A 24,215-nucleotide genomic window follows, 5' to 3' on the forward strand; every position below is an offset into this window, starting at 1 on the left:
GTGGCTGGTCTCAGATGATCTTGGAGGTAAAGATGCTGGATTTGGAGGTCCTTGGCTGGTGTGGTTACACATGGTCTGCGGTTGTGAAGCCGGTTGGATGTACTGATAAATTCTCTGAAATGCCTTTGGAGACTGGTTATGGTAGAGAAATGAACATTCAATTCAAGGGCAACAGCTCTGGTGGACATACCTTCAGTCAGCATGCCAATTGCATGCTCCCTCAAAACTTGCGACATCTGTGGCACTGTGCTGTGTGATAAAACTACACATTTTAGAGTGACCTTTTATTGTGGCCAGCCTAAAGCACACCTGATCAATAATCATGCTGTCTAATCAGCATCTGGATATGCCACATCTGTGAGGTAGATGGATTATCTTGGCAAAGGAGAAGTGCTCACCAACACAGATTTAGACAGATTTAGGAACAATATTTCAGAGAAATGGCACCTTCAGTTGTGAATATTATTAAATTATATATCCAATTCATATGTAGGTAAGAGCACTTGGAAAAATTTCACCCCTCCTCTGCCCTGTTTTCCCCTTGTGTCAAACATCTGTTCATTCTGCAATTCTTTGTCCTATTAGGCCGCGTACACACGCGCGGACTGTTCGCCCAACTTTGTCCGCTGAACAGTGTTTGGGCGGACAGTCCGCTCGTGTGTGGGCTTTCAGCGGACAGTTTCAGCGGACAGTTTGACGAACAAGGTTTTTCGGAAATTCCGTAAAACTGTCCGCTGAAACCTTGTTTGAGCGAACAGTCCGCCCGTGTGTAGGCTTGTTCGTCAAACTAAGTTCCGCGCATGCTCAGAAAGGATTTACACGCCGAAAGTTATAATGCAGTGTATAGAACGTCGTATTTTTCGTCCCGTCGTACGTGCCGTTCACGTCATCGCGCACGGTTTAAGCAAACTGTTCGTTCGTCGTGTGTGGGCATGTCCGTCCATGCTAATTTTGAGCGGACTGTTTGCTGAAACTGTTTGACGGACAAAGTTGGGCGAACAGTCCCCGCGTGTGTACGCGGCCTTATAGATTTAACCTAATGTAACTGCTCCTGACAAGTGGACGAAACACGTAGAGCCCCAGCCTTATGCTACATCAATGCAGTCATGTGTTTCTGAGATTCAATAATATGAATTTTATCATCAATTATTACCATAATTAACATATGTATGTTCATTATGAATTGGAACAATTTTAGCGCTATATTCTAATGTATCTATTACCATTAGGTCATTTGTGAACCATGTCGTTGTTATGTATAATAAATTGGTAAGGTGCCATTTATTTCTATCATGTTATCTCTTTTAGTCAATATGTAGCTCCTTGAAATCCACAAACATGGGATTGCATATTTTTATTTTCTTTGCTGTGCTTCATATAAACTCCCAACCAATTCCCTTGTTCTAATGTATATATATAATAGGGATGGAGGCAGATGAACCTACCCACTCATTGCCTCATTTAAAGTCCCAAACCCCCCCTTTCTTTGGCTGTAAAAGAGGTTTTATTTCTTTTAACAGTCCTTTTTGTATTTTTGGGGGAAAAAGGGTTAGGGCCAGGAAACCCTTAAGTAGTTGTAGATTCAAGTGGCAGACTCCGAGACTTCAATAAGAGTACAACTGTGTATGGGAAAAGCTCCAGCAAAGCGCCACGTCTGCACATGCAGGAATGCTGTCTCCTATGGCAACAGTCTTCAACAGTTTCTAACTCAAACTTAACAATTCCTTCAGCTTCACTACAACTGCTTCTTGTAGTTCTTCAACACTGAGCTCCCGGTCCCTCACTAGACCCACTGATTCACTGACTCTGAATCCCTTGAGCTCCTCCAATCTTCCCAGTGGTATTTCCCTCAAGCGTCACCCATGCTTCCCTGCTGGGTCCCTTGCTTGGCACTCCAGATACTTCTCAAGCTTCACGCCTGCTGACCGGCTTGGTCCCTGGCTTGACACACAAAGCTACTCTGCAAGTGTCACCTCTGCTGGTTGGGTCCATGACTTGATCACCATCTGAAATTTCCAGATTCTGCACCGTGCCCGTTCAGTGAGAATACTGCTCCAGTACTTGCTGGCAGCCAGATGCCCCTGGGATAGGCCCAATCTCCAGCCTAGCAGCCCAGGGCGTACGACACACGTCCACCCAGACAGCTGTCCAGGTGGCACAGAACAGAGATCATGTGACTCCACCCAAATATATAGGTGCTCCCAGCAGGCCAATGGATTCAAGAAAACCTTTACCCATTGGCTGAGATACCCCATATACCCATAACATGACCTTGGGTTGCCCTTCTCATATCTGGTACCACCAAGTACCCGGCCACCTAATGGTAGAATAGAAAAGTGCAACAAGGCCAAACTTAGGGAGAAATCAATGGATCGTTATCAACCATGGCAAGTAAATCTGTGAGGAGCTCCCTGCCTAAACTACAGGGTGCTACACATGTATTACATTTTTTCACAAATGGGCAAAGTACAACAGTAAAAAAACAATATCTTGACGCAATATCTTGATGCATCATACCTTCATAAAAGTCATATGTGCACATGGTGTGTCCAATAATAGTTGGGACGTCATTGATCTCATTGCTGCACCCTAGAAGATTTTCTGCCAGTTCCTGGTGGAGCTCTGTGTTCCTGACCACCACTTTATCTAAAATGACTTGTTCAAACTGCGGCCTGAAGAAGGCATCTACAGCAATGTCTGTGATTACCACAGTCCCGGGTTTAATGCCTGGAAAAAAATGCATCAGTTCAGTATGGGTAAGTAATCTTCCAAGTATAGGCACTGATAGACCATAGCTATTTCTAAGGAACCTGGCTGTTTACTAAATATTAATCAATGCAAAAAAAAATAGTAAAGACATAAAAAAAAATCTGCTCCATGAAATCAATTTCAAGATGCTGGGATTCAGCTCAAAGGTCACAGTGCACCAAGAAAAGAGCCATTGGACAAAGCAATTGAAGGAGGACTCCAAAAAACAACAAGAAACAATTGAATATACAGTATATTTGAACTGTTTTTCATGCTGAATAAATTGCAATTATGTTCAGCCAGCCTCGTGATCCAGACAACACAGGCAGATCCTGGAGCTCACTACAGAATTCACTACAGTTAAAGCGTAACTCCACTTTTGTTGAGAAAAAAACATTCCCCTCTGGGTGATCTTTGTGCATTGCAATGATTTTAACACACTTTGTTGCAGATTCCTATCTTTTGTTATTCTGAATAAATTCCTGTGTGTTTATCTGTGTCCATGTGGGAGAGTGAATTTAAATGGAGTGGTTTTATAATGATAAATCAGCCGCTGTACCTGCCGTTTAGACATGATTTCCTATTGGGAGTATCTCACCAAAAATGCCATTTGTTACAGGGGATGCCTGAAATGCAGACTTTTTGGCAAAAAGGGTGAGCTAATTGCACAAGCAGAAAATGATGTTTCTGGGGGGGGGGGGGGGGGGTGTTCTGTACATACTCTGTGTACAGAACACCTCCAGGAAGCCATATTGCATTGCATTTTCAGAAAGTTACAGAGCTGCAGATTGAAAAGGAAAGGTAATTTTTGATAACATTCAATTACAATATGACTTGTGTCGCAATTGTATATGCTATATTATTTATTCTTTATTTGCTATTTTTTCACAGCGAAAGTGGAGTTACCCTTTAAGCAAAGTAGTCTGGTCCAGCAGCCCCTATACCCAAACCTGCTGACCAGAATGAAGGAGCAGCAGAACACTAATGTTAGTCGTCTGTTTCATTAGAGTCCTTATGATTTCAGATTGTTACATCTCCTAATCTTAATGCTGCTGCTTAATGCTGCTGTGCACAGCAAGAGGCCAGCATCAAGGTAGATACAAAGATGTGTTAATTGTATGTAAAATAACTATTCTTATTGTCAACTTTTTATTGAAGGAAAAACCTCAAATGTGGGATTTTTAAGGCAATTATTCAGAAAAATATAAAGAAATAATATTGGAAAGAAAAAGATTAAATGTATTAATAACATATAAAAATGGAACAGACACAGTTATATAGTAATAACAAGCTTCATCAGGGACAATTTGCCACTTCTGGAATATGAAAGTACAACGTAAATACATAATATATAATACATATATACAAATACATAGAGTATATGCAATTTGTTACAAACAATGAATTCACATTATGATAAAGAAAAAACGTTACAAAAACGTACATGTCACAGAATATAAAAAGACAAAAATGCAACTCTATCGATGCCAACAAAAGCCCTTAAGCCTATTACGGCCCTCCAACATGCAAAGAAATCCAAGGATCACAGATCCAATGAAGGAGCCAGTAAAAAGGAAAAGAGGAATATGGCCATAGGGAACCTATTATGTTTACACATGGGAGGTTACTTCAGCACATCCCTTGGTTTTCTGGGGGTGCTGCTGTGTTTTTTTTTTGTCTTCCATTCTTTGTGATTGAGAGCGTGGATGTTTGCCCCTATATTAAATTCAGTTTATTTTTATAATTATACTCTTTTGTATATCTTCCATTATAGGTTCCCTACGGCCATATTCCTCTTTTCCTTTTTACTGGCTCCTTCATTGGATCTGTGATCCTTGGACTTCTTTGCATGTTGGAGGGCTGTATTAGGCTTATGGGCTTTTGTCGGCATTGATAGAGTTGCATTTTTTGTCTTTCTATATTCTGTGAAATGTACGTTTTTTGTAAAGTTTTTTCTTTATCATAATGTGAATTCATTGTTTGTGACAAATTGCATATACTCTATGTATTTGTTTGTATGTATTATATATTATGTATTTATATTCCAGAAGTGGCAAAATTGTCCCTGATGAAGATAGCTGTTACTTATAATTATCGAAACGCATTGGACATCCACTCATGGATGATTCTCATTTATGTAGTGAAAATTTTACCACATCTGTCATTTTTATGTTTATATATATATATATATATATATATATATATATATGTGTGTGTGTGTTCCATCTTTATATGTCATTAATACAATTTTTTCTTTACAATATTATTTCTTTATATTTTTCTGAATAATTTCCTTAAAAATCCCACATTTGAGGTTTTTCCTTCAATTATACGTTTTAGGGATGATGGCAATTTACAATCCAGATTCCATGAGTCAAACTTTTTTTCATTGTCAACTTTTTCACTTTTTAAAGGTACAAGGTTCATGGCCATCATCCAGATCCTCACTTCACTACATAGTGAGCTATTGACCTGGAAATGGCATGCAAAATGGAAATGTAAACTTTTTAGCTACATCCTTGGAGGTAGCACCTTAAAAAACTAGTTAGTAATGACAACTCTCATAATTCAGTTCCTGCAATTTACCTTTATCTAATTAGATCAAATTACATATTTCCCCTGAGTATATCCACATCTGCATTAACCACTTAAGCCCTTGACCAATTTGCAGCCAAAGGACCAGGCCCCTTTTTGCGATTCGGCACTGCATCGCTTTAACTGACAATTGCGCGGTCGTGCAACGTGGCTCCTAAACAAAATTGGTGTCCTTTTTTCACACAAATAGAGATTTATTTTGGTGGTATTTGATCACCTCTGCGGTTTTTATTTTTTGCGCTATAAACAAAAATAGAGCTACAATTTTGAAAAAATGCATTTTTTTTACTTTTTGCTATAATAAATATCCCCAAAAAATATATAAAAAAAATTTTTTTACTCAGTTTAGGCCGATACGTTTTCTTCTACATATTTTTAGTAAACAAAATCGCAATTATCGATTATTGATCGGTTTGCGCAAAAGTTATAGTGTTTACAAAACAGGGGATAGTTTTATAGCATTTTTATTAATATTTTTTTTTAACTAGTAATGGCGGCGATCAGTGATTTTTATTGTGACTGCGACATTATGGCGGACACATCGGACATTTTTGACACATTTTTGGAACCATTGTCACTTATACAGCAATCAGTGCTATTTAAATGCACTGATTCCTGTGTAAATGACACTGGCAGTGAAGGAGTTAACCACTAGGGGGCAGTGTAGGTGTTATGTATGACGTTATGTGTTTTTTTATTGTAGGGGGGCGTGGCCTGGCATGTGACATCACTGATCTATATATACTATAAAAGGGAAGAGACAATCGGTGACAGCCACACAGGGAAGCACGGGGAGATGTTTGTTCACACAGACCTCTCCTCATTCTTCAGCTCTGTGACCCGATCGCAGGACACCAGCGGCGATCGGGTCCGCTGGTCCCATGGCCACGGTCACTGACGGCGGCGCGCTCCTGTCCCATGGCTGGGCACTTAAAAAGCAATGTACAGGTACGTGCTTGTGCCCAGTCGTGCCATTCTGCCGACGTACATCAGCGTGAGGCGGTCCTTAAGTGGTTAATGTTACAATATGATACAAAATTCATGGATGATGCAGCCATTATGATAAGATGTCTCTAGTATTCAGGCATAGAGCTTTATTTGGACCAGGGAAGCCAGTTTGAATAGATTTTACCACAGTGGCTAGTTTAAACGCTGAATTCCAGGAATTCAACTCCTGTGTAAAAAAATTAAGGAAACCTATGAGTTTAGTCCAGCGAGGTGCATGATATCTCCTCTACTTCGCTCTATTATTTATATCCGAAAGATTTATAGTACTCCCGGAAGACAGCTATCACTGTGGTTCCAGGAGTGTGATGCTAATCCTTCTAAGCTCTGCATCTTGAACAGGAGAGTTGCTGCAGCTGCTCTGCCTGCCCATTCACAGAAGCCTTGATATTATGTGAATGCATTCACAAAATACTAAGGCTTCTGTGAATGGGCAGCAGAGGGGAGGGGTAGCCATAGATGCTCTGTGTGCCTGTCTCTGGTAATTCCCAGCAGAGCAATAAACCTCAATACCATCAGATATAAATAATAGAGATAAGCCCAGGAGATGTCATGCAGCTCCATAGACTCAACTCATAATTTGCCTTCACTTTTTACAAAGTGGCTAATTTCCTGGAATTCAGCTTTAAAAAAACAAAAAGCTTTAAAAAAAAAAAGGGCCAAAAGACAAGCCTTAGTGCAATGTATGGGTTCACTTACACCAGAACACATGCGTTGAGATGGGTTGTCCTACATTGACATGTGTTTTATTGTAATTGGCTTAAATGGCGTTGCACCCAGAATATATCATACAGGAATTTCTCAAAACAATGCATTGATACATCCTTAAAGCAGAAGTAAACTTTGTTGCAGGGGTGAGCTTTTAACATAATCTGGAAATACGCATAGCATACTTCCATATTATGGTGCACACCTACCCCCTTCTGTGCTGTGCTCCAGCAATGATACAGTGCCTTGCGAAAGTATTCGGCCCCCTTGAACTTTTCAACCTTGTGCCACATTTCAGGCTTCAAATATAAAGATATAAAATTTTTATATTTTGTGAAGAATCACCAACAAGTGGGACACAATTGTGAAGTGGAACGAAATCTATTGGATTTTTGAAACTTTTTTAACTAATAAAAAAATGAAAAGCGGGGCGTGCAAAATTATTCGGCCCCCTTGCGTTAATACTTTGTAGAGCCACCTTTTGCTGTAATTACAGCTGCAAGTCGCTTGGGGTATGTCTCTATCAGTTTTGCACATCGAGAGACTGAAATTCTTGCCCATTCTTCCTTGCAAAATAGCTCGAGCTCAGTGAGGTTGGATGGAGAGCGTTTGTGAACAGCAGTTTTCAGCTCTTTCCACAGATTCTCGATTGGATTCAGGTCTGGACTTTGACTTGGCCATTCTAACACCTGGATACGTTTATTTGTGAACCATTCCTTTTTAGATTTTGCTGTATGTTTGGAATCATTGTCTTGTTGGAAGATAAATCTCCATCCCAGTTTCAGGTCTTTTGCAGACTCCAACAGGTTTTCATCGAGAATGGTCCTGTATTTGGCTGCATCCATCTTCCCCTCAATTTTAACCATCTTCCCTGTCCCTGCTGAAGAAAAGCAGGCCCAAACCATGATGCTGCCACCACCATGTTTGACAGTGGGGATGGTGTGTTGAGGGTGATGAGCTGTGTTGCTTTTACGCCAAACATATCGTTTTGCATTGTGGGCAAAAAGTTGGATTTTGGTTTCATCTGACCAGAGCACCTTCTTCCACTGTTTGGTGTGTCTCCCAGGTGGCTTGTGGCAAACTTTAGACGAGACTTTTTATGGATATCTTTGAGAAATGGCTTTCTTCTTGCCACTCTTCCATAAAGGCCAGATTTTTGCAGTGTACGACTGATTGTTGTCCTATGGACAGACAATCCCACCTCAGCTGTAGTTTTCTGCAGTTCACCCAGAGTGATCATGGGCCTCTTAGCTGCATCTCTGATCAGTCTTTTTGTCTGAGCTGAAAGTTTAGAGGGACGGCCAGGTCTTGGTAGATTTGCAGTGGTCTGATACTCCTTCCATTTCAAAATGATCGCTTGCACAGTGCTCCTTGGGATGTTTAAAGCTTGGGAAATCTTTTTGTATCCAAATCCGGCTTTAAACTTCTCCACAACAGTATTACGGACCTGCCTGGTGTGTTCCTTGGTCTTCATGATGCTCTCTGCGCTTTCAACAGAACCCTGAGACTATCACAGAGCAGGTGCATTTATACAGAGACTTGATTACACACAGGTGGATTCTATTTATCACCATCAGTCATTTAGGACAACATTGGATCATTCAGAGATCCTCGCTGAACTTCTGGAGCGAGTTTGCTGCACTGAAAGTAAAAGGGGCCGAATAATTTTGCACGCACCACTTTTCAGTTTTTTATTTGCTAAAAAAGTTTAAATTATCCAATAGATTTCGTTCCACTTCACAATTGTGTCCCACTTGTTGGTGATTCTTCACAAAAAAATTAAAATTTTATATCTTTATGTTTGAAGCCTGAAATATGGCAAAAGGTTGAAAAGTTCAAGAGGGCCGAATACTTTTGCAAAGCACTGTTTGTCCAGGCACCTGTCATCGCTCCGTGCCCCACTGCCATCTCTGTTGCTGATTCTTCCAGACCTTGTAGCAATCCTCTTTTGTCATTCAGTAGCCTCTGATGATGTAAAGCTGGGTATAGACTAGTAGAATTTTTGAAAGAACATTCGAATGTCATTTGGAAGTAGCTCAATATTTCATTTGCTTTTAACGTTCGATTTTGGAATGAATGGACTTTACCACAAAAACTGTTAAAATCTTGTACACTGTAGAACATTTTTCCATTCTGCGCCTTCAAATTTCCTGGTCATTGCGGTTTAAAACAAACGTTTTGACCAAACTAATGATTAGAAAAGTTAGCAAAATAATTGAATGGTGAACAAAATTCTACTAGTGTACCTCAAGCTTTAATCTGGCACTTCACATAGGAGTTGCATTGTCTCTGGCATCTGTCCCATTTCCAGCATTTTACAGATGCCAGTAATGAGCCAAGAGTGTACACTGCACAGTGCATATGATGTTCAGAGTACACAGAAAAATAAAAATAAAAAAGCTAGAGAGGAAAGAGCATGTTGCTCTTTAGCTTTGCATGTCTCTTCTGCCAAAATCCACTACCTCCTGTGCTGGAAAATGCAGGAAAACACATGTCAGCTCATGTGGTGTGAACAAGCCCTAAAACCCACCAAGAGCCATTCAAGGAACAGAATTTCCCTTTCTACCTTAATCTTGGCAGTATTTCAAGCATTGATGTGATGGAAGTGATGTATTGAATAATGTTTTAGAAATGTAATTTCATATCTGCTTTTATTTTTTGCATTTCAAACAAACAGTATTCATCCTTGAGCTACTGTTGGAGAACAACTTTGGTTTAGCCCTACATTTGATGGGTTTTGGCAGTGGCGGCTGGTGCTCCATTTTTTGAGAGGGGCGGTAAACAGACCCAAGACCCACCCCCGTGCATGCCCGCTGGCACTGCACTTACCTCAGCCGCCCGCTCTCCAACTAGTCCCTTCCCCGGCTTCTCCTTCTGGCTAATCAGGAAGCTTCTCCCCCTGGCCAATCCAGTCTTTGGACCCGCTTCCTGCCCTCATTGGCCGGGAGGAGAAGCAGAAAGACAATAGCGAATTTTAATTCACTAATACCACAAGTGGGTGGGCTCACTGCGCCCCAAGCCCACCATATTTAAAGCCTCCGGCTCTAATCATGTGCTTCAAAAAATGAACAAAAAAACACACCACATAGAAATCCATTCGTCCTGAGCCCCACATGGTGATTAGGGGCCAATCGCATGGAGATTTGGTTGCCCTTTATGCGGTGGCTGCCTCTGGGTTTTAGGGCCTGTTTACACCAGTGTCTTGCAATAAGTGATGTGTTAAGCATTTTTTAATGGGCTAGCAAAGCTCCACACCACACTAAAACACATCTGTGCATTGTGATGCATTCAAAAGCAAGCGGGTTGCAGTGTGTTGCGTTGTTGTCTTGCTGCAACGTGCCAGTGTGACATGCCAATACACCTGTCAACTTTGAGTTAGGGTGAACTGTCCTTGGTCATAATGAGTGGGAGGAACTGGAAACACTGGAGAGGACAAAAAAGTGCAAGGTGATGCCTTGCTTCTTATGGGCTTTACTGGCACCCACATGAGACCAAACCAACTCAATTAATAAAAAAATAAGATTTTATTATATACATATTCAGAAAAAAATTACATCTATTGTATTCACAAATCATTTAAAAAAAATATACTTATTATTGCAATATGATACATCAGTCCCATTGGGGATCCCTATACAAACACCTACAATATAATTGTCCGTGTGTCTAGTTGTCTCGATGCATTTTGCAAAAACAGCAGATACCACTCATCAGGCATTCCCTTTCATTGGGGGGGAGGAATGTATCTTATACCGATCCAAAGCGACCACAGTAGGATCCCTTTCCTTAAAAATGCAGGGTGACTTATGCAGAGCTTCTAAAACAATATCCCCCATGCATGAATGCCACCAGCCAGTATCCTTCCAAACTGCCACCTCTGGAAACTAATGTTCAGAGATATAGTATGAGAAATTATTAAATAAATCTAATTTGTTAACATTTCTATATTATTTGAGAATCAACTTTGGGATGGCTAAGCTTTAAAGCATTAGCGACGTCTTTAAAAAAATAAATAAAATACTGTCCCACTTTCAAGTTAATGGCGCAATATGCTAGTATGCACCACATACAAGCACAGTAAGCCCCCGTACACACGGTCGGAGATTCCGACAACCAAATCCGTCAGAGTTATTCAGACGGATTAATTCCGGAAGAGGTCCGGAAGTGATGTTGCATACACACGGTCGGACTAAGTTGTCGGAAAATCCGATTGTACATAACGTGATGACGTTATTTTGTTACGATGGGACTACGTTCAGGCTAGTAGCCAATAGCTTTGGTCTATGAATTTGATCTGAGTATGCGTGGCACTTTGTCCGTCGGAGTAGGCTACACATGATCGGAGTATGTCCGATCGGAGCATTTTGTCGGAAAATTTTACCGGCAAGTTGGAAAAGTTGGTCAGTCGGATATTCCGACGGAAACAGTCCGATGCAGACCACACACAGTCCGAATATCCAACAAAATGGTCCGATAGGACACATTCCGTCGGAATCTCCTACTGTGTGTACAAGGGCTAAGACCTCATCTGGAATATGCAGTTCAGTTTTGGGCACAAGTTCTCAAAAAGGATATCGGGGAACTGGAGAAAGTGCAGAGAAGGGCATCCAAACTGATAAGAGGCATGAAGGAACTCAGCTATGAGGAAAGATTAGAGGAACTGAATTTATTCACTCTTGATAAGAGGAGATTAAGGGGGGATATGATCAACATGTACAAATATATAAGGGGTCCATATAGTGAACTTGGTGTTGAGTTATTCACTTTACAGTCAACAAAGAGGACAAGGGGACACTCTTTACGTCTAGAGGAAAAGAGATTTCATCTCCAAATATGGAAAGGTTTCTTCACAGTAAGAGCTGTGAAAATGTGGAATAGACTCCCTGCAGAGGTGGTTCTGGCCTGCTCAGTGGATTGCTTTAAGAAGGGCCTGGATTATTTCCTAAGTGTATATAATATAACTGGGTACTAACATTTATAGGTATAGTTGATCCGGGGAAAATCCGTTTGCCTCTCGGGGGATCAGGAAGGAATTTTTTCCCCTGCTTTAGCAAATTGGATCATGCTCTGCTGGGGTTTTTTGCCTTCCTCTGGATCAACTGTGGGTATATGGGATTGTATGATATTGTTTGGTTTTTTTTTGTGGTTGAATTGGATGGACTTGTGTCTTTTTTCAACCTGACTATGTAACTATGACAGACCTACATGTAAAATGTATTCCTCCAGTGGTGCACTGTCACAGCTGCCAAGGCTTCCATCTTCACCCAGTCTTCCTTCTGGGTTCGCAGGCTCTGACTGTTTGAATGGCTGAGGCACGGTGACGTCCCTCCTGCGCATGTGCACTGGAGTCATGATTTAGTATTGACCGCAGATTCAGTGTGCCCTAAATCCAGAGCTCAATGTGCCAGTGCCATCACCAGCTACAGAATTTTTGAACGTTTAGGAGATATTCATTGTAGCTACAGGGAAAAAATAAATAAATATATACACACACACACACTACACACACACTACACACACACTACACACACACTACACACTTACCGATTCCCCCAGATGTCCCGATACGGATTATTGTGACGTCTCGACACTTGGCGTGATGTAGCAGCTTGATAAGCTCATGCAACATGATGGAGATGGAGGGGATGCCCATGCCATGCTACAGAAAGATAGGCTAACATTATACTTTTATATAACACACACAACTGTGAAAGTACATTTAACTCTGATATAGGCTGGCAGGCAAACAGCAGTGAGATTCATGCACCTTAAAACAGCACTTTGTTGCAGAAAGATAAATGCAGCTTTCTCTAGCCTGACAAGTTAAAGCAACGATAAAACCAGTTTACCTGCAGCATGGCAGGTCTTCACCTCTGATATTTCTACTTGTGAATTCATTAAGGTGAATCTGTCAGCAGCAAGGCAAGATTACAGAGCTGAAGAGCAGGCAAACAATACAAAGATCATTTTTTTTACCATTTAAAATGATAAGAGCACTTTTTTGCGGAAGCACTATACTGAAATAGTACAAAGATTAATAAATTAAAATTAAAATGAAATTAAAATAAACAGCAGCAACTCAAGATGTGTGATAGCACAAAAATCAACATAAGCTAGAACAGAGTCACACTCAACTGATATGCATAACATAAATATATGCTAATAAAACGTGCAGCATAAATATCTGGTGGTAAACAGTCCTCCTTATTGTAGAAGAGAAAAGTAAAAGCATGTACATGAAACATCTGGTGCTGAAAACGTCCTCCTTGTTGAATAATGGGTGCGAAAGGAACAGGGTGAAAGGCAGTGGGAACTGGTACTCAAAATTTTTGGGAGGTGCAAACAAACTGAAAAAATCTGAAAAAAAACCCCATCAAGCAGCCCCACTGTACCATCAATCGCAGCCACTGTGCCATCAAACGCAGCCACTGTGCCCATCAAACGCAGCCACTGTGCCATTTCAAATGCTCACACTGTGCCATCAAATTCTGCCACTTTGCCCCATCAAATACAGCTACTGTGCCCATCTTATGCAGCCACTGTGCCTCATAAAATGCACCCTCACTGTGCCCCATCAAATGCAGCCCACTGTGCCCCATCAAATGCAGCCTCACTGTGCCCCATCAAATGCAGCCTCACTGTGCCCCATCAAATCCAGCCTCATGTGCCCCATCAAATGCAGCCTCACTGTGCCCCATCATATGCAGCCTCACTGTGCCCCATCATATGCAGCCTCACTGTGCCCCATCAAATGCAGCCTCACTGCGCCCCTTCATATGCAGGCTCCCTGTGCCCCATCAAATGCAGCCTCACTGTGCCCCATCAAATGCAGCCTCACTTACCTTACAGGCAGCCGTCGGGCCATGCATTCCACGGAGCTGCCGACGTCACTTCCAGTTTTCCTGTGTAACAGAGAAACCGGAAGTAACCTCTCAACTCTTTGAGCAGGACATCCTTAGACACCCGAGAAAAGAGGTCAAGAGAGCGATCGTTCGTAGGACCATAGATTTCCAGCTGGATTACAACCTAAAGGCCCTGGCAGGGTAATCACCAACAAGCGCTACTGCTTTTTAAAGGTCCAGTGTATCTGTTAAGTAGGCATTCCTTACTTTTGGAGGTGGTCTAATATGGTGTCCATTGCACAGGGGATTGAAGTGGACTGTATTGTGTCTGAGAGTCTACATATGGACTAAAAGCATAAGATTCTGACACTCTTACCTATCACCTTTCTTTACATCACCCTTTATTCAACAAGGAGGATGTTTTCAGCACCAGGTGTTTCATGTTGTACATTCTTTTACCTTTCTCTTCTACAATAAGGAGGAGACACAAAGGACTCTTTACCAGCAGATATGCTGCACTTTTTATTAGCAGGTGCAGTTAGCTACTTCGCCACTAGGTGTCTCTCTACCAGACTAGTGGTTGGCTCCAGTAAGTAAGGTCTTCAGGTGCTAGGCCCCTTTGAAGTACAGCCCTCCTGCAGTGATGTCATGGGTGAGTCAATGCCTAGTTATATGCCAGGTTGGGAGGAGGCCTAGGTGTAGATGGGGCGTGGGAGCCAAACAAACACCCCACACCAGTACAGATGTAATCAGCACATGTAGGCCCTGGGCAGGGCAGGAGGCCGGGTGGAGTGGAGCTGTAAGCAGGAGGAGCCAGCTATAGTCTCTTATGGGGGTGGGGGTTGGGGCAGATTGCAAAAGGCCTTTTAGGCCAGGCTGGAGATCCCTGTGTGAGGCCGCTTCCCTGGAGGGTTCACAATATATATATATATATATATATATATATATATATATATATATATACACACACACACACACACTTTTTAGGCTGCTTTTTATTCTACAACAATGCATTCAGAAACAAGAGGGGACACAGATAAAGTTTTATTTTTCTTTACAGATTTATTACTGACAACTGTTTTGACTAGAGTCCTTAAAATATGACAATGTGATGTGATACTGTGGATATGAATAACATGATATGAAAAAGAATGGCTTGGCGGTGAGGGACTGCTACTGAGCTGTATAAAATACTCACACTTATAGAAAGCACGGGTCCAGCTTTGTACATGCTGTATCGGTCGGTCCCAGCACATATATCTATAATGGTATTCACATCTTCTTCCAGGCCCAGCTCCTTGTGCATGAATCTTGCATATTCCTTCATTCTGTTCGGACTGCCACCGACACAGACAAACTGCAAAGAAGCATCAGAGGTTAAACTACGCAACGCCTACACACAGGAAGAAGCCATTAGAAAGAAAGAAAACCAGTCTCATTAAAGTGAGATATGATTGCAAAAATTATGAGCTGGTGGAACAACTGAATAAAACCAACCACTGCAACTGCCACTTAAATCACGGGAGCTTAGCAAATCTCCATGGTTTGTGAGTGTGGAGGTAGGAGGGGTTGGGGCAAGCTTGACTTTAACAGGAAAAGTCAGGATATAATTAGAATTTGCACCATTATCTCTGAATATAATGAGCAGGTCTTTTTCTGACATTTGTTGTGTACAAGTTTAAATTAGTATTTTTTGCTAGAAAATTACTTAGAACTCCCAAACATATATATACATTTTAGCAGACCCTAGAGAATAAAATGGCAGTCATTGCAATATTTTACATCACACTGTATTTGCACAGCAAAAAATTTTATTTTGAAAAAAGACACTTTCATGAATTAAAAAAAGAAACTGTAAATAGACACCTAACATGTTCTGCTTCAAAATTGCACATGCTCGTGGAATGGTGACAAACTACGGTACTTAAAAACCACAATATGCGACGCTTTAAAAATGTTTACAGGTTACATGTTTAGATTTACAGCAGAGGAGGTCTAGTGCCAGAATTATTGCTCTCACTCTAACGATCTCAGCGACACCTCAAATTAGTTTTTTTTTAACACCGCTTACATATTACGTATGCATTCGCTTCTGTGCGTGAGCTCGGAGGCCCCACCCCCTTTCACCTACTGATCACCCTATTACCGTATTTTTCGGACTATAAGGCGCACGTAAAAGCCTAAATTTTCTCCCAAAAACGACCATGCGCCTTATAATCCGGTGCGCCTTATATATGACCTGTTGACATCGCTGGAGTTCTTTGTTAACAGTATCTGTCAGATGGGCGCGCATGGAGTCACAGATCAAGTCTCTTGACGTTAACCTTCGGACTATAAGGCGCACGTAAAAGCCTAAATTTTCTCACAAAATCGACCGTGCGCCTTATAGTCCAATGCGCCTTATATATATGGAAATATCCATTTTATCAGCCGGTCGTTGCTAGTGCGCCTTATAATCCGGTGCGCCTTATAGTCCGATGCGCCTTATATATGGAAATATCCATTTTATCAGCCGGTCGTTGCTAGTGCGCCTTATAATCCGGTGCGCCTTATAGTCCGAAAAATACGGTAGTAGTGTAATGTGATCAGCATCCTTACATACCAAAAGTACAGCAGGGAAAAGGTTGAACTAATTTAAAAACTGTCACAGCAAAACTCAAAATTCACATAGAGCTTTAGATGTCTTCTACTTTGACGTATGGTTATGTAACCGCTGCTTGTGCATTCATTTACCATATACTACGTTTAAACTGCTCAGGTTTACATTAGATTTAGTTTCACCCCCTATTGTGAAAGGTAAAAAAAACCTTAACACATCAACTCAGCTCAATCCAGCATGTATTAGTAAAGCTGTACATTTCTTTGCAATTACGTACAAAGAGAACCATTTATAAAACATTTTCTGTGTGAATGCCTCAAACATTAGCACAGCTGTCACGAATAATCACAATATTAAGCCCAACATGTTTATTTCCTATGATCTCCAGTTCCATCTAATTGCCATAATGCAGTAGTTTCTTGATATTCCTCAATCAGGAAAATAATGCATTCTGGCCACTAGATGGAGCTGGTAACCATAGGAAATAAACATATTAGACACAATTAATTGGTGATTATTCATGATAGCTGTATGAATTCTTAAGGCATTCACACAACAATTTTTTTATCAATAGTTCCCTTGGTCAATTGTACCTTGGTTTTTTTCTTAAAAAAAAAAAAAAAAAAAGAAGGATAACTGGCCCTAAATATTACATTTTTTATTTTTAAATAAGCTGTATCATGATAAATACATATATAAATGATGAATTCTCCTACTCCGGCTGTGCATGGAAATACCCAAAATGTGTAATATTTATGTTTGTACCCATAGTAGGGCCCAGAAATAATGTGCATCATTGTAATTGGCCATCAGAATGATCACATGACCAGGAGGCGGTGCTGCTGATCAACACTCTACAACCAGGAGCTGTCATAGTGCTCTTGACACACACAAAAAAAAAAAACAATCTGGGCGGCCCCATAGATGCAGGCCAGCAGGAAACGGTTAAGTTATAGGGAAAATAATTTTTATGCCCTGTACACACGGACAGAGTTTCTGACGGAAAATGTGTGATCGGACTGTGTTGTTGGAAAATCCGATCGTATGTGGGCTCCATTGGACTTTTTCCGTTGGATTTTCCGACACACAAAGTTTGAGATCTTGATCTAAAATTTTCCGACAACAAAATCCGATTGTTTAAATTCCGATCGTGTGTGGATGCACAAAGTGCCACGCATGCTCAGAATAAATTACGAGACGAAAGCTATTGACTACTGGCCTCTTTATAGTCCCGTTGTACGTGTTTTACGTCACCTCGTTCTGTAGATCAGATTTTCAACTTTGTGCGACCGTGTGTATACAAGACAAGTTTGGGCCAAAATCAGTCGGAAAAAATCTGACGGATTTCGCCATCGGAATGTCCGACCGTGTGTACAGGGCATAATTCTTCCCTTTTTTTTTTCTGCAGCCCCCTGATGGTCAGCACTGCTCATCCATTGAGGCCATCAATCACAGAGATGGACCAACAGTAGGACTAGAAGGCGGAAGGAGAGGGACAGACCGGTTGGCCACAGGACTTGGTCAGTATTCGCACATTGGAGCGCCCCTAGGTTTGCAGGGGATGACGTGTCCTGCTAAAAAAAAAAAATTTTTTTAAAAAATATATAATATTTTACACATCTTGTTCCAGCACCTAAAGCTTGCATGCCGTAAGTGCCATTTTTTATTTTTACTATGGCTACATATATACTTTCAGCTCCCATTGTGACAACAGCATTTCTCAGTGATTCAGAGTTTCCCAGGAAGGACAATGTCCTGGATTAGAGGGGTCACTGACAGAATGGAGAGATCCCAGCCTGACGGATGCCTGGTGTCTCCTGCCACTGTAACAGAACACACACTAGTTATGAATATTCAGTCCATCTGTACTGGGAATAAACAGTTCTGTGATATATGGGTGCAAAGACTGCAGCCTGCGCGCAATTCTCCTTATTGTATTTCCCTGAATAATGCAAATTGTGTACATTTGGGTTACAAAAAGTTCAGTATGCAGGAATAAAATGCTGAGTAATGAAGTCACTCCTCAGCGCTGTGCTATATCATATTTATTAACGTCTGGAGCACACAGGAAAGATAAATGACTATTTCCCACTCCAGCTCCTGAGAATACTCGGCAGGAAACAAGGATGAATTCAGAGAGGTGTGTGACAACAAACTTCAGGCAGAAACGGCTACATTGTTAAATTGCAGGTATCTTAACCGCTTCAGCCCCGGAAGATTTTACCCCCTTCCTGACCAGAGCACTTTTTGTGATTCGGCACTGCGTCGCTTTAAATTGCGCGGCCGTACGATGTTGCACCCAAACAAAATTGACGTCCTTTTTTCTACACAAATAGAGCTTTCTCTTGGTGGTATTTGATCACCTCTGCAGTTTTTATTTTTTGCGCCATAAACAAAAAAAGAGCGTCAATTTTGAAAAAAATATATATTTTTTACTTTTTGCTACAAAAAATATTCCCCAAAAATATATAAAAACATTTTTTTTCCTCGTTTTAGGCCGATATGTATTCTTCTACATATTTTTGGTAAAAAAATCGTAATAAGCGTTTATTGATTTGTTTGCTCAAAAGTTATAGCGTCTACAAAATAGGGGATAGTTTTACGGCATTTTTATTAGTAATGGCGGCGATCTGCGACATTATGGCGGACACATCGGACACTTTTGACACTATTTTGGGACCATTGTCATTTATACAGCGATCAATGCTATAAAAATGCACTGATTACTGTGTAAATTACACTGGCAGGGAAGGAGTTAACCACTGGGAGGCGATGAAGTGGTTAAGTGTGTCCTAGGGTTCTAACTGTAGGGGGGATGAACTTCAAGTCACATGACAGTGATCACTGCCCCTGATGACAGGGAGCAGCGATCTCTGTCATGACACAAGGCCTTGTTTACATAGGCACTTCCCCGTTCTGAGGCTCTCCGTGACACGATTGCCGGGTGACCGGCAGACATAAAGCCGCCGGTCCCATGGGCACGGTCACGCTGTATGCAGCGGGCGCACGCCTGCTAGCCCCGCCTCTCAAAGGGGACGTACAGGTACGCCCATTTGCCCACCACTGCCATTGTGCTGACGTATATTGGCATGCAGCAGTTGGCAAGTGGTTGGATTCCAGGTATGGCTATTTTTACATAGGTACATTGGTCCAGTTTGGATCAAAGAAGGTATGCATGCAATGCGTCATACCTGTTGGATACCGTGGAAGTGGAAAATCACCGTAGTAGGCGCCATTGCTACAGTGATTGTCACTAGCTTCTGGGTCCCATGCCGAGTGGTTGCTGTACTGCCTTTTAAACACAGGAGGTCACTTGCTTAGTACAGCCACCATTTAGAAAACACTGCATTTCATGAATGAATACAAATCATTAGGTTATTGGTTGAGGTGGAGATTGTGATGTCAGTCCCCACCTTTTCACCTCGTCCAATCAGAAAACTCTTTGCACTACAATGATTGTAAGGTCTTGTTTTTTTTAGCTAAAAATAACAAACATGTTATACTTACCTGCTCTGTTGCAGTGGATTTGCACAGAGCAGCCCAGATCCCCCTCTTCTAGGATCCCTATTTGGTGCTCCTGGCCCTCCCTCCTGTGGAGTACCCCCACAGCAAGCAGCTTGCTATGGGGGCACTCAAACCGAATCACAGCTCCCTGCGTCCATTCAGACATGGAGCCACAGCCCAGCCCCACCCCCTCTCCTCATTGGCCGACTGACTTTGATTGACAGCAGCAGGACCCGATGGTGCTGCACTGCTGTCTCAGCCAATGAGGAGGGGCGTCCCAGACAGCTGATACACTCCTGCAACATAGCTGGATCTAGAGGGACCTCAGGTAAGTAATAGAGGGGCTGCTGCACACAGAAGGCTTTTTTTCTTCTTAATGCATTAAGATAAAAAAATCTTCTGCCTTTACAACCACTTTAATTTAGAAAAATGCTAAGTGTTCTCTGTATGGTGTCTGTGCCAACAAAGCAAACTCCTGTGTTCTCAACATAGCAGGGCAGCTGCTTGGTATGGGACCCAGAAGCTAGTGGAGATCACTGTGCTAGCATTGCCTTCTAAAGTGATTTCCATATTCCATAACGATCTCACATGTATGGCAAATACGGTACATACTTACATCACTGTAAAAAAATGGCATACCTAAACTTCAGCTTTAGTGAATATAAACCCAATAACAAAAATGTATGCCGCCCTGGGGACTCATGTGGTCATGTGGTTAAAACAATTGATTCATCCTCATGGAATGGGTGGAGGCCTCCTTAACCACTTCAGCCCCGGACCAATAAACACCTTAAGGACCAGAGGTCTTTTTCCAATTTCGCACTGCGCTGCTTTAACTGGTAATTGCGCGGTCATGCAATATTGCACCCAAACGAAATTTGCGTCCTTTTCTTCCCACAAATAGAGCTTTCTTTTGATGGTATTTGATTGCCTCTGCGATTTTTATTTTTTGCGATATAAATGGAAAAAGAGCGAAAATTTTGAAAAAAAAAAGATATTTTCTTCTTTTTGTTATAAGAAAAATCGAATAAACTAAATTTTAGTCATACATTGAGGGCAAAATTTATTCAGCCACATGTCTTTAGTAAAAAAAATGTCAATAAGCGTATATTTTTTGGTTTGCGCAAAAGTTATAGCGTCTACAAACTAGAGTACATTTTCTGGAATTTACACAGCTTTTAATTTATGACTGCCTATCTCATTTCTTGAGGTGCTAAAATGGCAGGGCAGTACAAACCCCCCCCAAATGACCCCATTTTGGAAAGTAGACACCCCAAGGAAATTGCTGATGGGTATGTTGAGCCCATTGAATATTTATTTTTTTTGTCCTAAGGGATTGAATAATGACAAAAAAAAAAAAAATTTTACAAAAAGTTGTCACTAAATGATATATTGCTCACACATGCCATGGGCATATGTGAAATGACACCCCAAAATACATTCTGCTGCTTCTCCTGAGTACAGGGATACCACATGTGTGGGACTTTTTGGGAGCCTAGCCGCGTACGGGACCACGAAATCCAAGCACCGCCTTCAGGATTTCTAAGGGCATACATTTTTTTATTTTACTCCTCACTACCTATCACAGTTTTGAAGGCCATAAAATGCCAAGATGGCACAAAACCCCCCCAAATGACCTCATTTTGGAAAGTAGACACCCCGAGCTATTTGCTGAGGGCCATGTTGAGACCATTGAATATTTTTTTTTTGTCCCAAGGGATTGAATAATGACAAAAAAAATGATATATTGCTCACACATGCCATGGTTATATGTGGAATTGCACCCCAAAATATATTCCGCTACTTCTCCCGAGTATGGGGATACCACATGTGTGGGACTTTTTGGGAGTCTAGTCGCGCACGGCACCCCGAAAACCAATCACCACCTTCAGGATTTCTAAGGGTGTAAATTTTTGATTTTATTCCTCACTATCTATCACAGTTTCGAAGGCCATAAAATGCCAAAATAGCACAAAACCCCCCAAGTCTAGGGGTTCCCGTGGTAGATGGCCCAGTAACTTGGAGACTGACAACAGATCCACTTGAATGGATTTTATTTGCAAAAACATAAACAATGGAACAGTCTCTTGAATTGGAATCAGAGGGTTGGAAAGGAAAGTTCAGGTACTCTTATGCCGCGTACACACGATCAGACAATCCGGTGGACTTGGTCTGGCGGACCAGAGGGGGGGGGGGGGGTTTGTGTGCCTGTGTGTACCTACATGTCAGTGTAGTGTTGGTGCACACTTACTTTGTGTCTTCTCCTCGTAGTCCGGTCAAAAAGACCGCCCCGAGGAGAATGACATCACTTCCTCCTTCCTGTGTAAACAATACACAGTGGGAGGAAGCTTCTCATTGGCCAGGAGCGATCCAGAGGGGGTGGCCATCCCCTCATCACGGAACGCTCCCGGAGGGAAACGGACCGCCGTATCCAGCGTATCGATCGGACCCCCCCACCCGCTGGAAGGCAGGCACGTACATGTACGTGCTTGTGCCTGCCTGTGCCATTGTGTTGACGCACATTGGCAATACGGCGGTCCTTAAGTGGTTAAAGAGGAGGGCCGGTTTAAAAAAAAAAATTTTTTAAAGTCAGCAGCTGCAAACACTGTAACTGCTGACTTTTAATAAGCACACTTACCTGTCCAGGGCGCCCGCGATGTCGGCCGCCCGAGGCTGACCCATCCCTCGGCTCTCGGGTCCCAGCGCCGCCATTTTGGCTAAGTGAAACAGGCAGTGGAACCTTGCGACACACAGTTCCCAGAACACAGCGTGACCCATTACCCAGAAGATGCCGCACGGAGGAGAGAAGACAGAAGATCACAGCGGAGGAGGAAGAGGCAGATTAGGACGATGTGCCTAGCAACAGGCATTTCTGGTAAGTAAAAAAAAAATAAAAAAATCATTTTTTTTTTTCAGATTTTTTTCTAAATTTTAATGTATTTTTTTTTTCAGGCTGGCCCTCCACTTTAAGTAAGGACTCTGCAAGGTTTAGGAATCCTTTATTTAAACCTTTCCTGTAGATACTCACGAATCTATAGTGCAGTGTTTCCAATACACCCAGTGGTACCAAACTAGATTATTAACCAATGACCCTACCATTAGCATCCTACCCCCAACTTAAAGTGGTCATAAACCTTGGTTGTTTTTTTATTAAAAAAACAAACATGTCTATACTTACCTGCTCTGGTGTTGCACAAAGCAGCCCGGATCCTCCTTTTCTGGGGTCCCCGCCAGCACTTCAGACCCCTCTTTTTCGGCGGCTTCCCCCAGGAAAAGCTGCTGTCCATGGGGGCACCTGTGTGTGCTCGCTCCCGAGTTCTGCTGCTGCATCCATTGACACAGACAGTGGCACTCGGCCCCGCCCCCAGCTCCTGTGTCACAGCATTTGATTGACAGCCTCAAGCTGCCCAATGAGGAGGGAGACAGTGATTGGATCAGGCTCGGGTAAGGAAAAGGAGGGCTGGGGGGTAGCTGCAGCAAAGGTTTTTCACTATAATGCATAGAATGCATTAAGGTGAAAAACCTTAAGGCTTTAGAACCACTTTAACCTGCAATAGGTTTTGTAATCTATTGACTGAGGGCTCCCCCATTTTCCTCTACCTCTTAACTACTAGACCGGCCGCCATCCATCCAAGTGCTTCTTATGATCGACCCCTGGCTTGGACCCAGCACTGCTAGCTCAACACCACTCTGCATTAATAAAATGTACATTTGTTATTATCTTGTTTTACTGGGCAAATGTTGTGACCATGCTTTTTGTCAATTGCAAAAAAATAAAAAAAAATTGATTTAAAGTGTGCATTTTGCATACTTAGACCACCTGCAAATCTATGGTAAACTAAATAAGCTCAAAAACAAAATTGTAATATATTGCAGCTTACCAATCCATGGATGGGGTGGCTGCATGTGTTTTCTTGTTAAGTCTTTTTTTCCTCTATTTTCACCTGATGATGCAGCCAGTAAAAAACACTTCCTGTTCTAGGGTGACAATGTTCATTCGCTTTACTATATCTATGGAGGATCAGCATTGTCACCCTAAGCCCTTGTACACACGGTCGGACATTCCGACTGAAAATGTCCGATCAGACCGTGTTGTCGGATAATCTGACCATGTGTGGGCTACATCGGACTGTTTTCGTCGGAATATCCGACCAACAAAGTTTTAGAGCTGGGCTATAAAATTTCTCAACAACATGATTTGTAGAGAATTCCGA

At 41.9% G+C, this 24,215-nt stretch overlaps 1 protein-coding gene across 1 annotated transcript in view; it reads right to left on the reverse strand.

Annotated features, from left to right (window-relative positions):
* Positions 1–24,215, reverse strand: part of UPP2 (uridine phosphorylase 2) — a 42,269-nt gene that overhangs the window by 11,440 nt on the left and 6,614 nt on the right. The window contains exons 3-5 of the mRNA XM_077447651.1: positions 15,097–15,255; positions 12,601–12,715; positions 2,518–2,727 (exon numbers count right to left, since the gene is read on the reverse strand). Coding sequence (XP_077303777.1) covers positions 2,518–2,727; positions 12,601–12,715; positions 15,097–15,255 — 484 coding nt within the window. The remainder of the gene's footprint in view (positions 1–2,517; positions 2,728–12,600; positions 12,716–15,096; positions 15,256–24,215) is intronic.

This window comes from Lithobates pipiens, unplaced genomic scaffold (genome assembly GCF_037356315.1).
Source record: "Lithobates pipiens isolate NorthernLeopardFrog02 unplaced genomic scaffold, aLitPip1_a1.2 Scaffold_22, whole genome shotgun sequence".
Taxonomy (NCBI): Eukaryota; Metazoa; Chordata; class Amphibia; order Anura; family Ranidae; genus Lithobates; species Lithobates pipiens.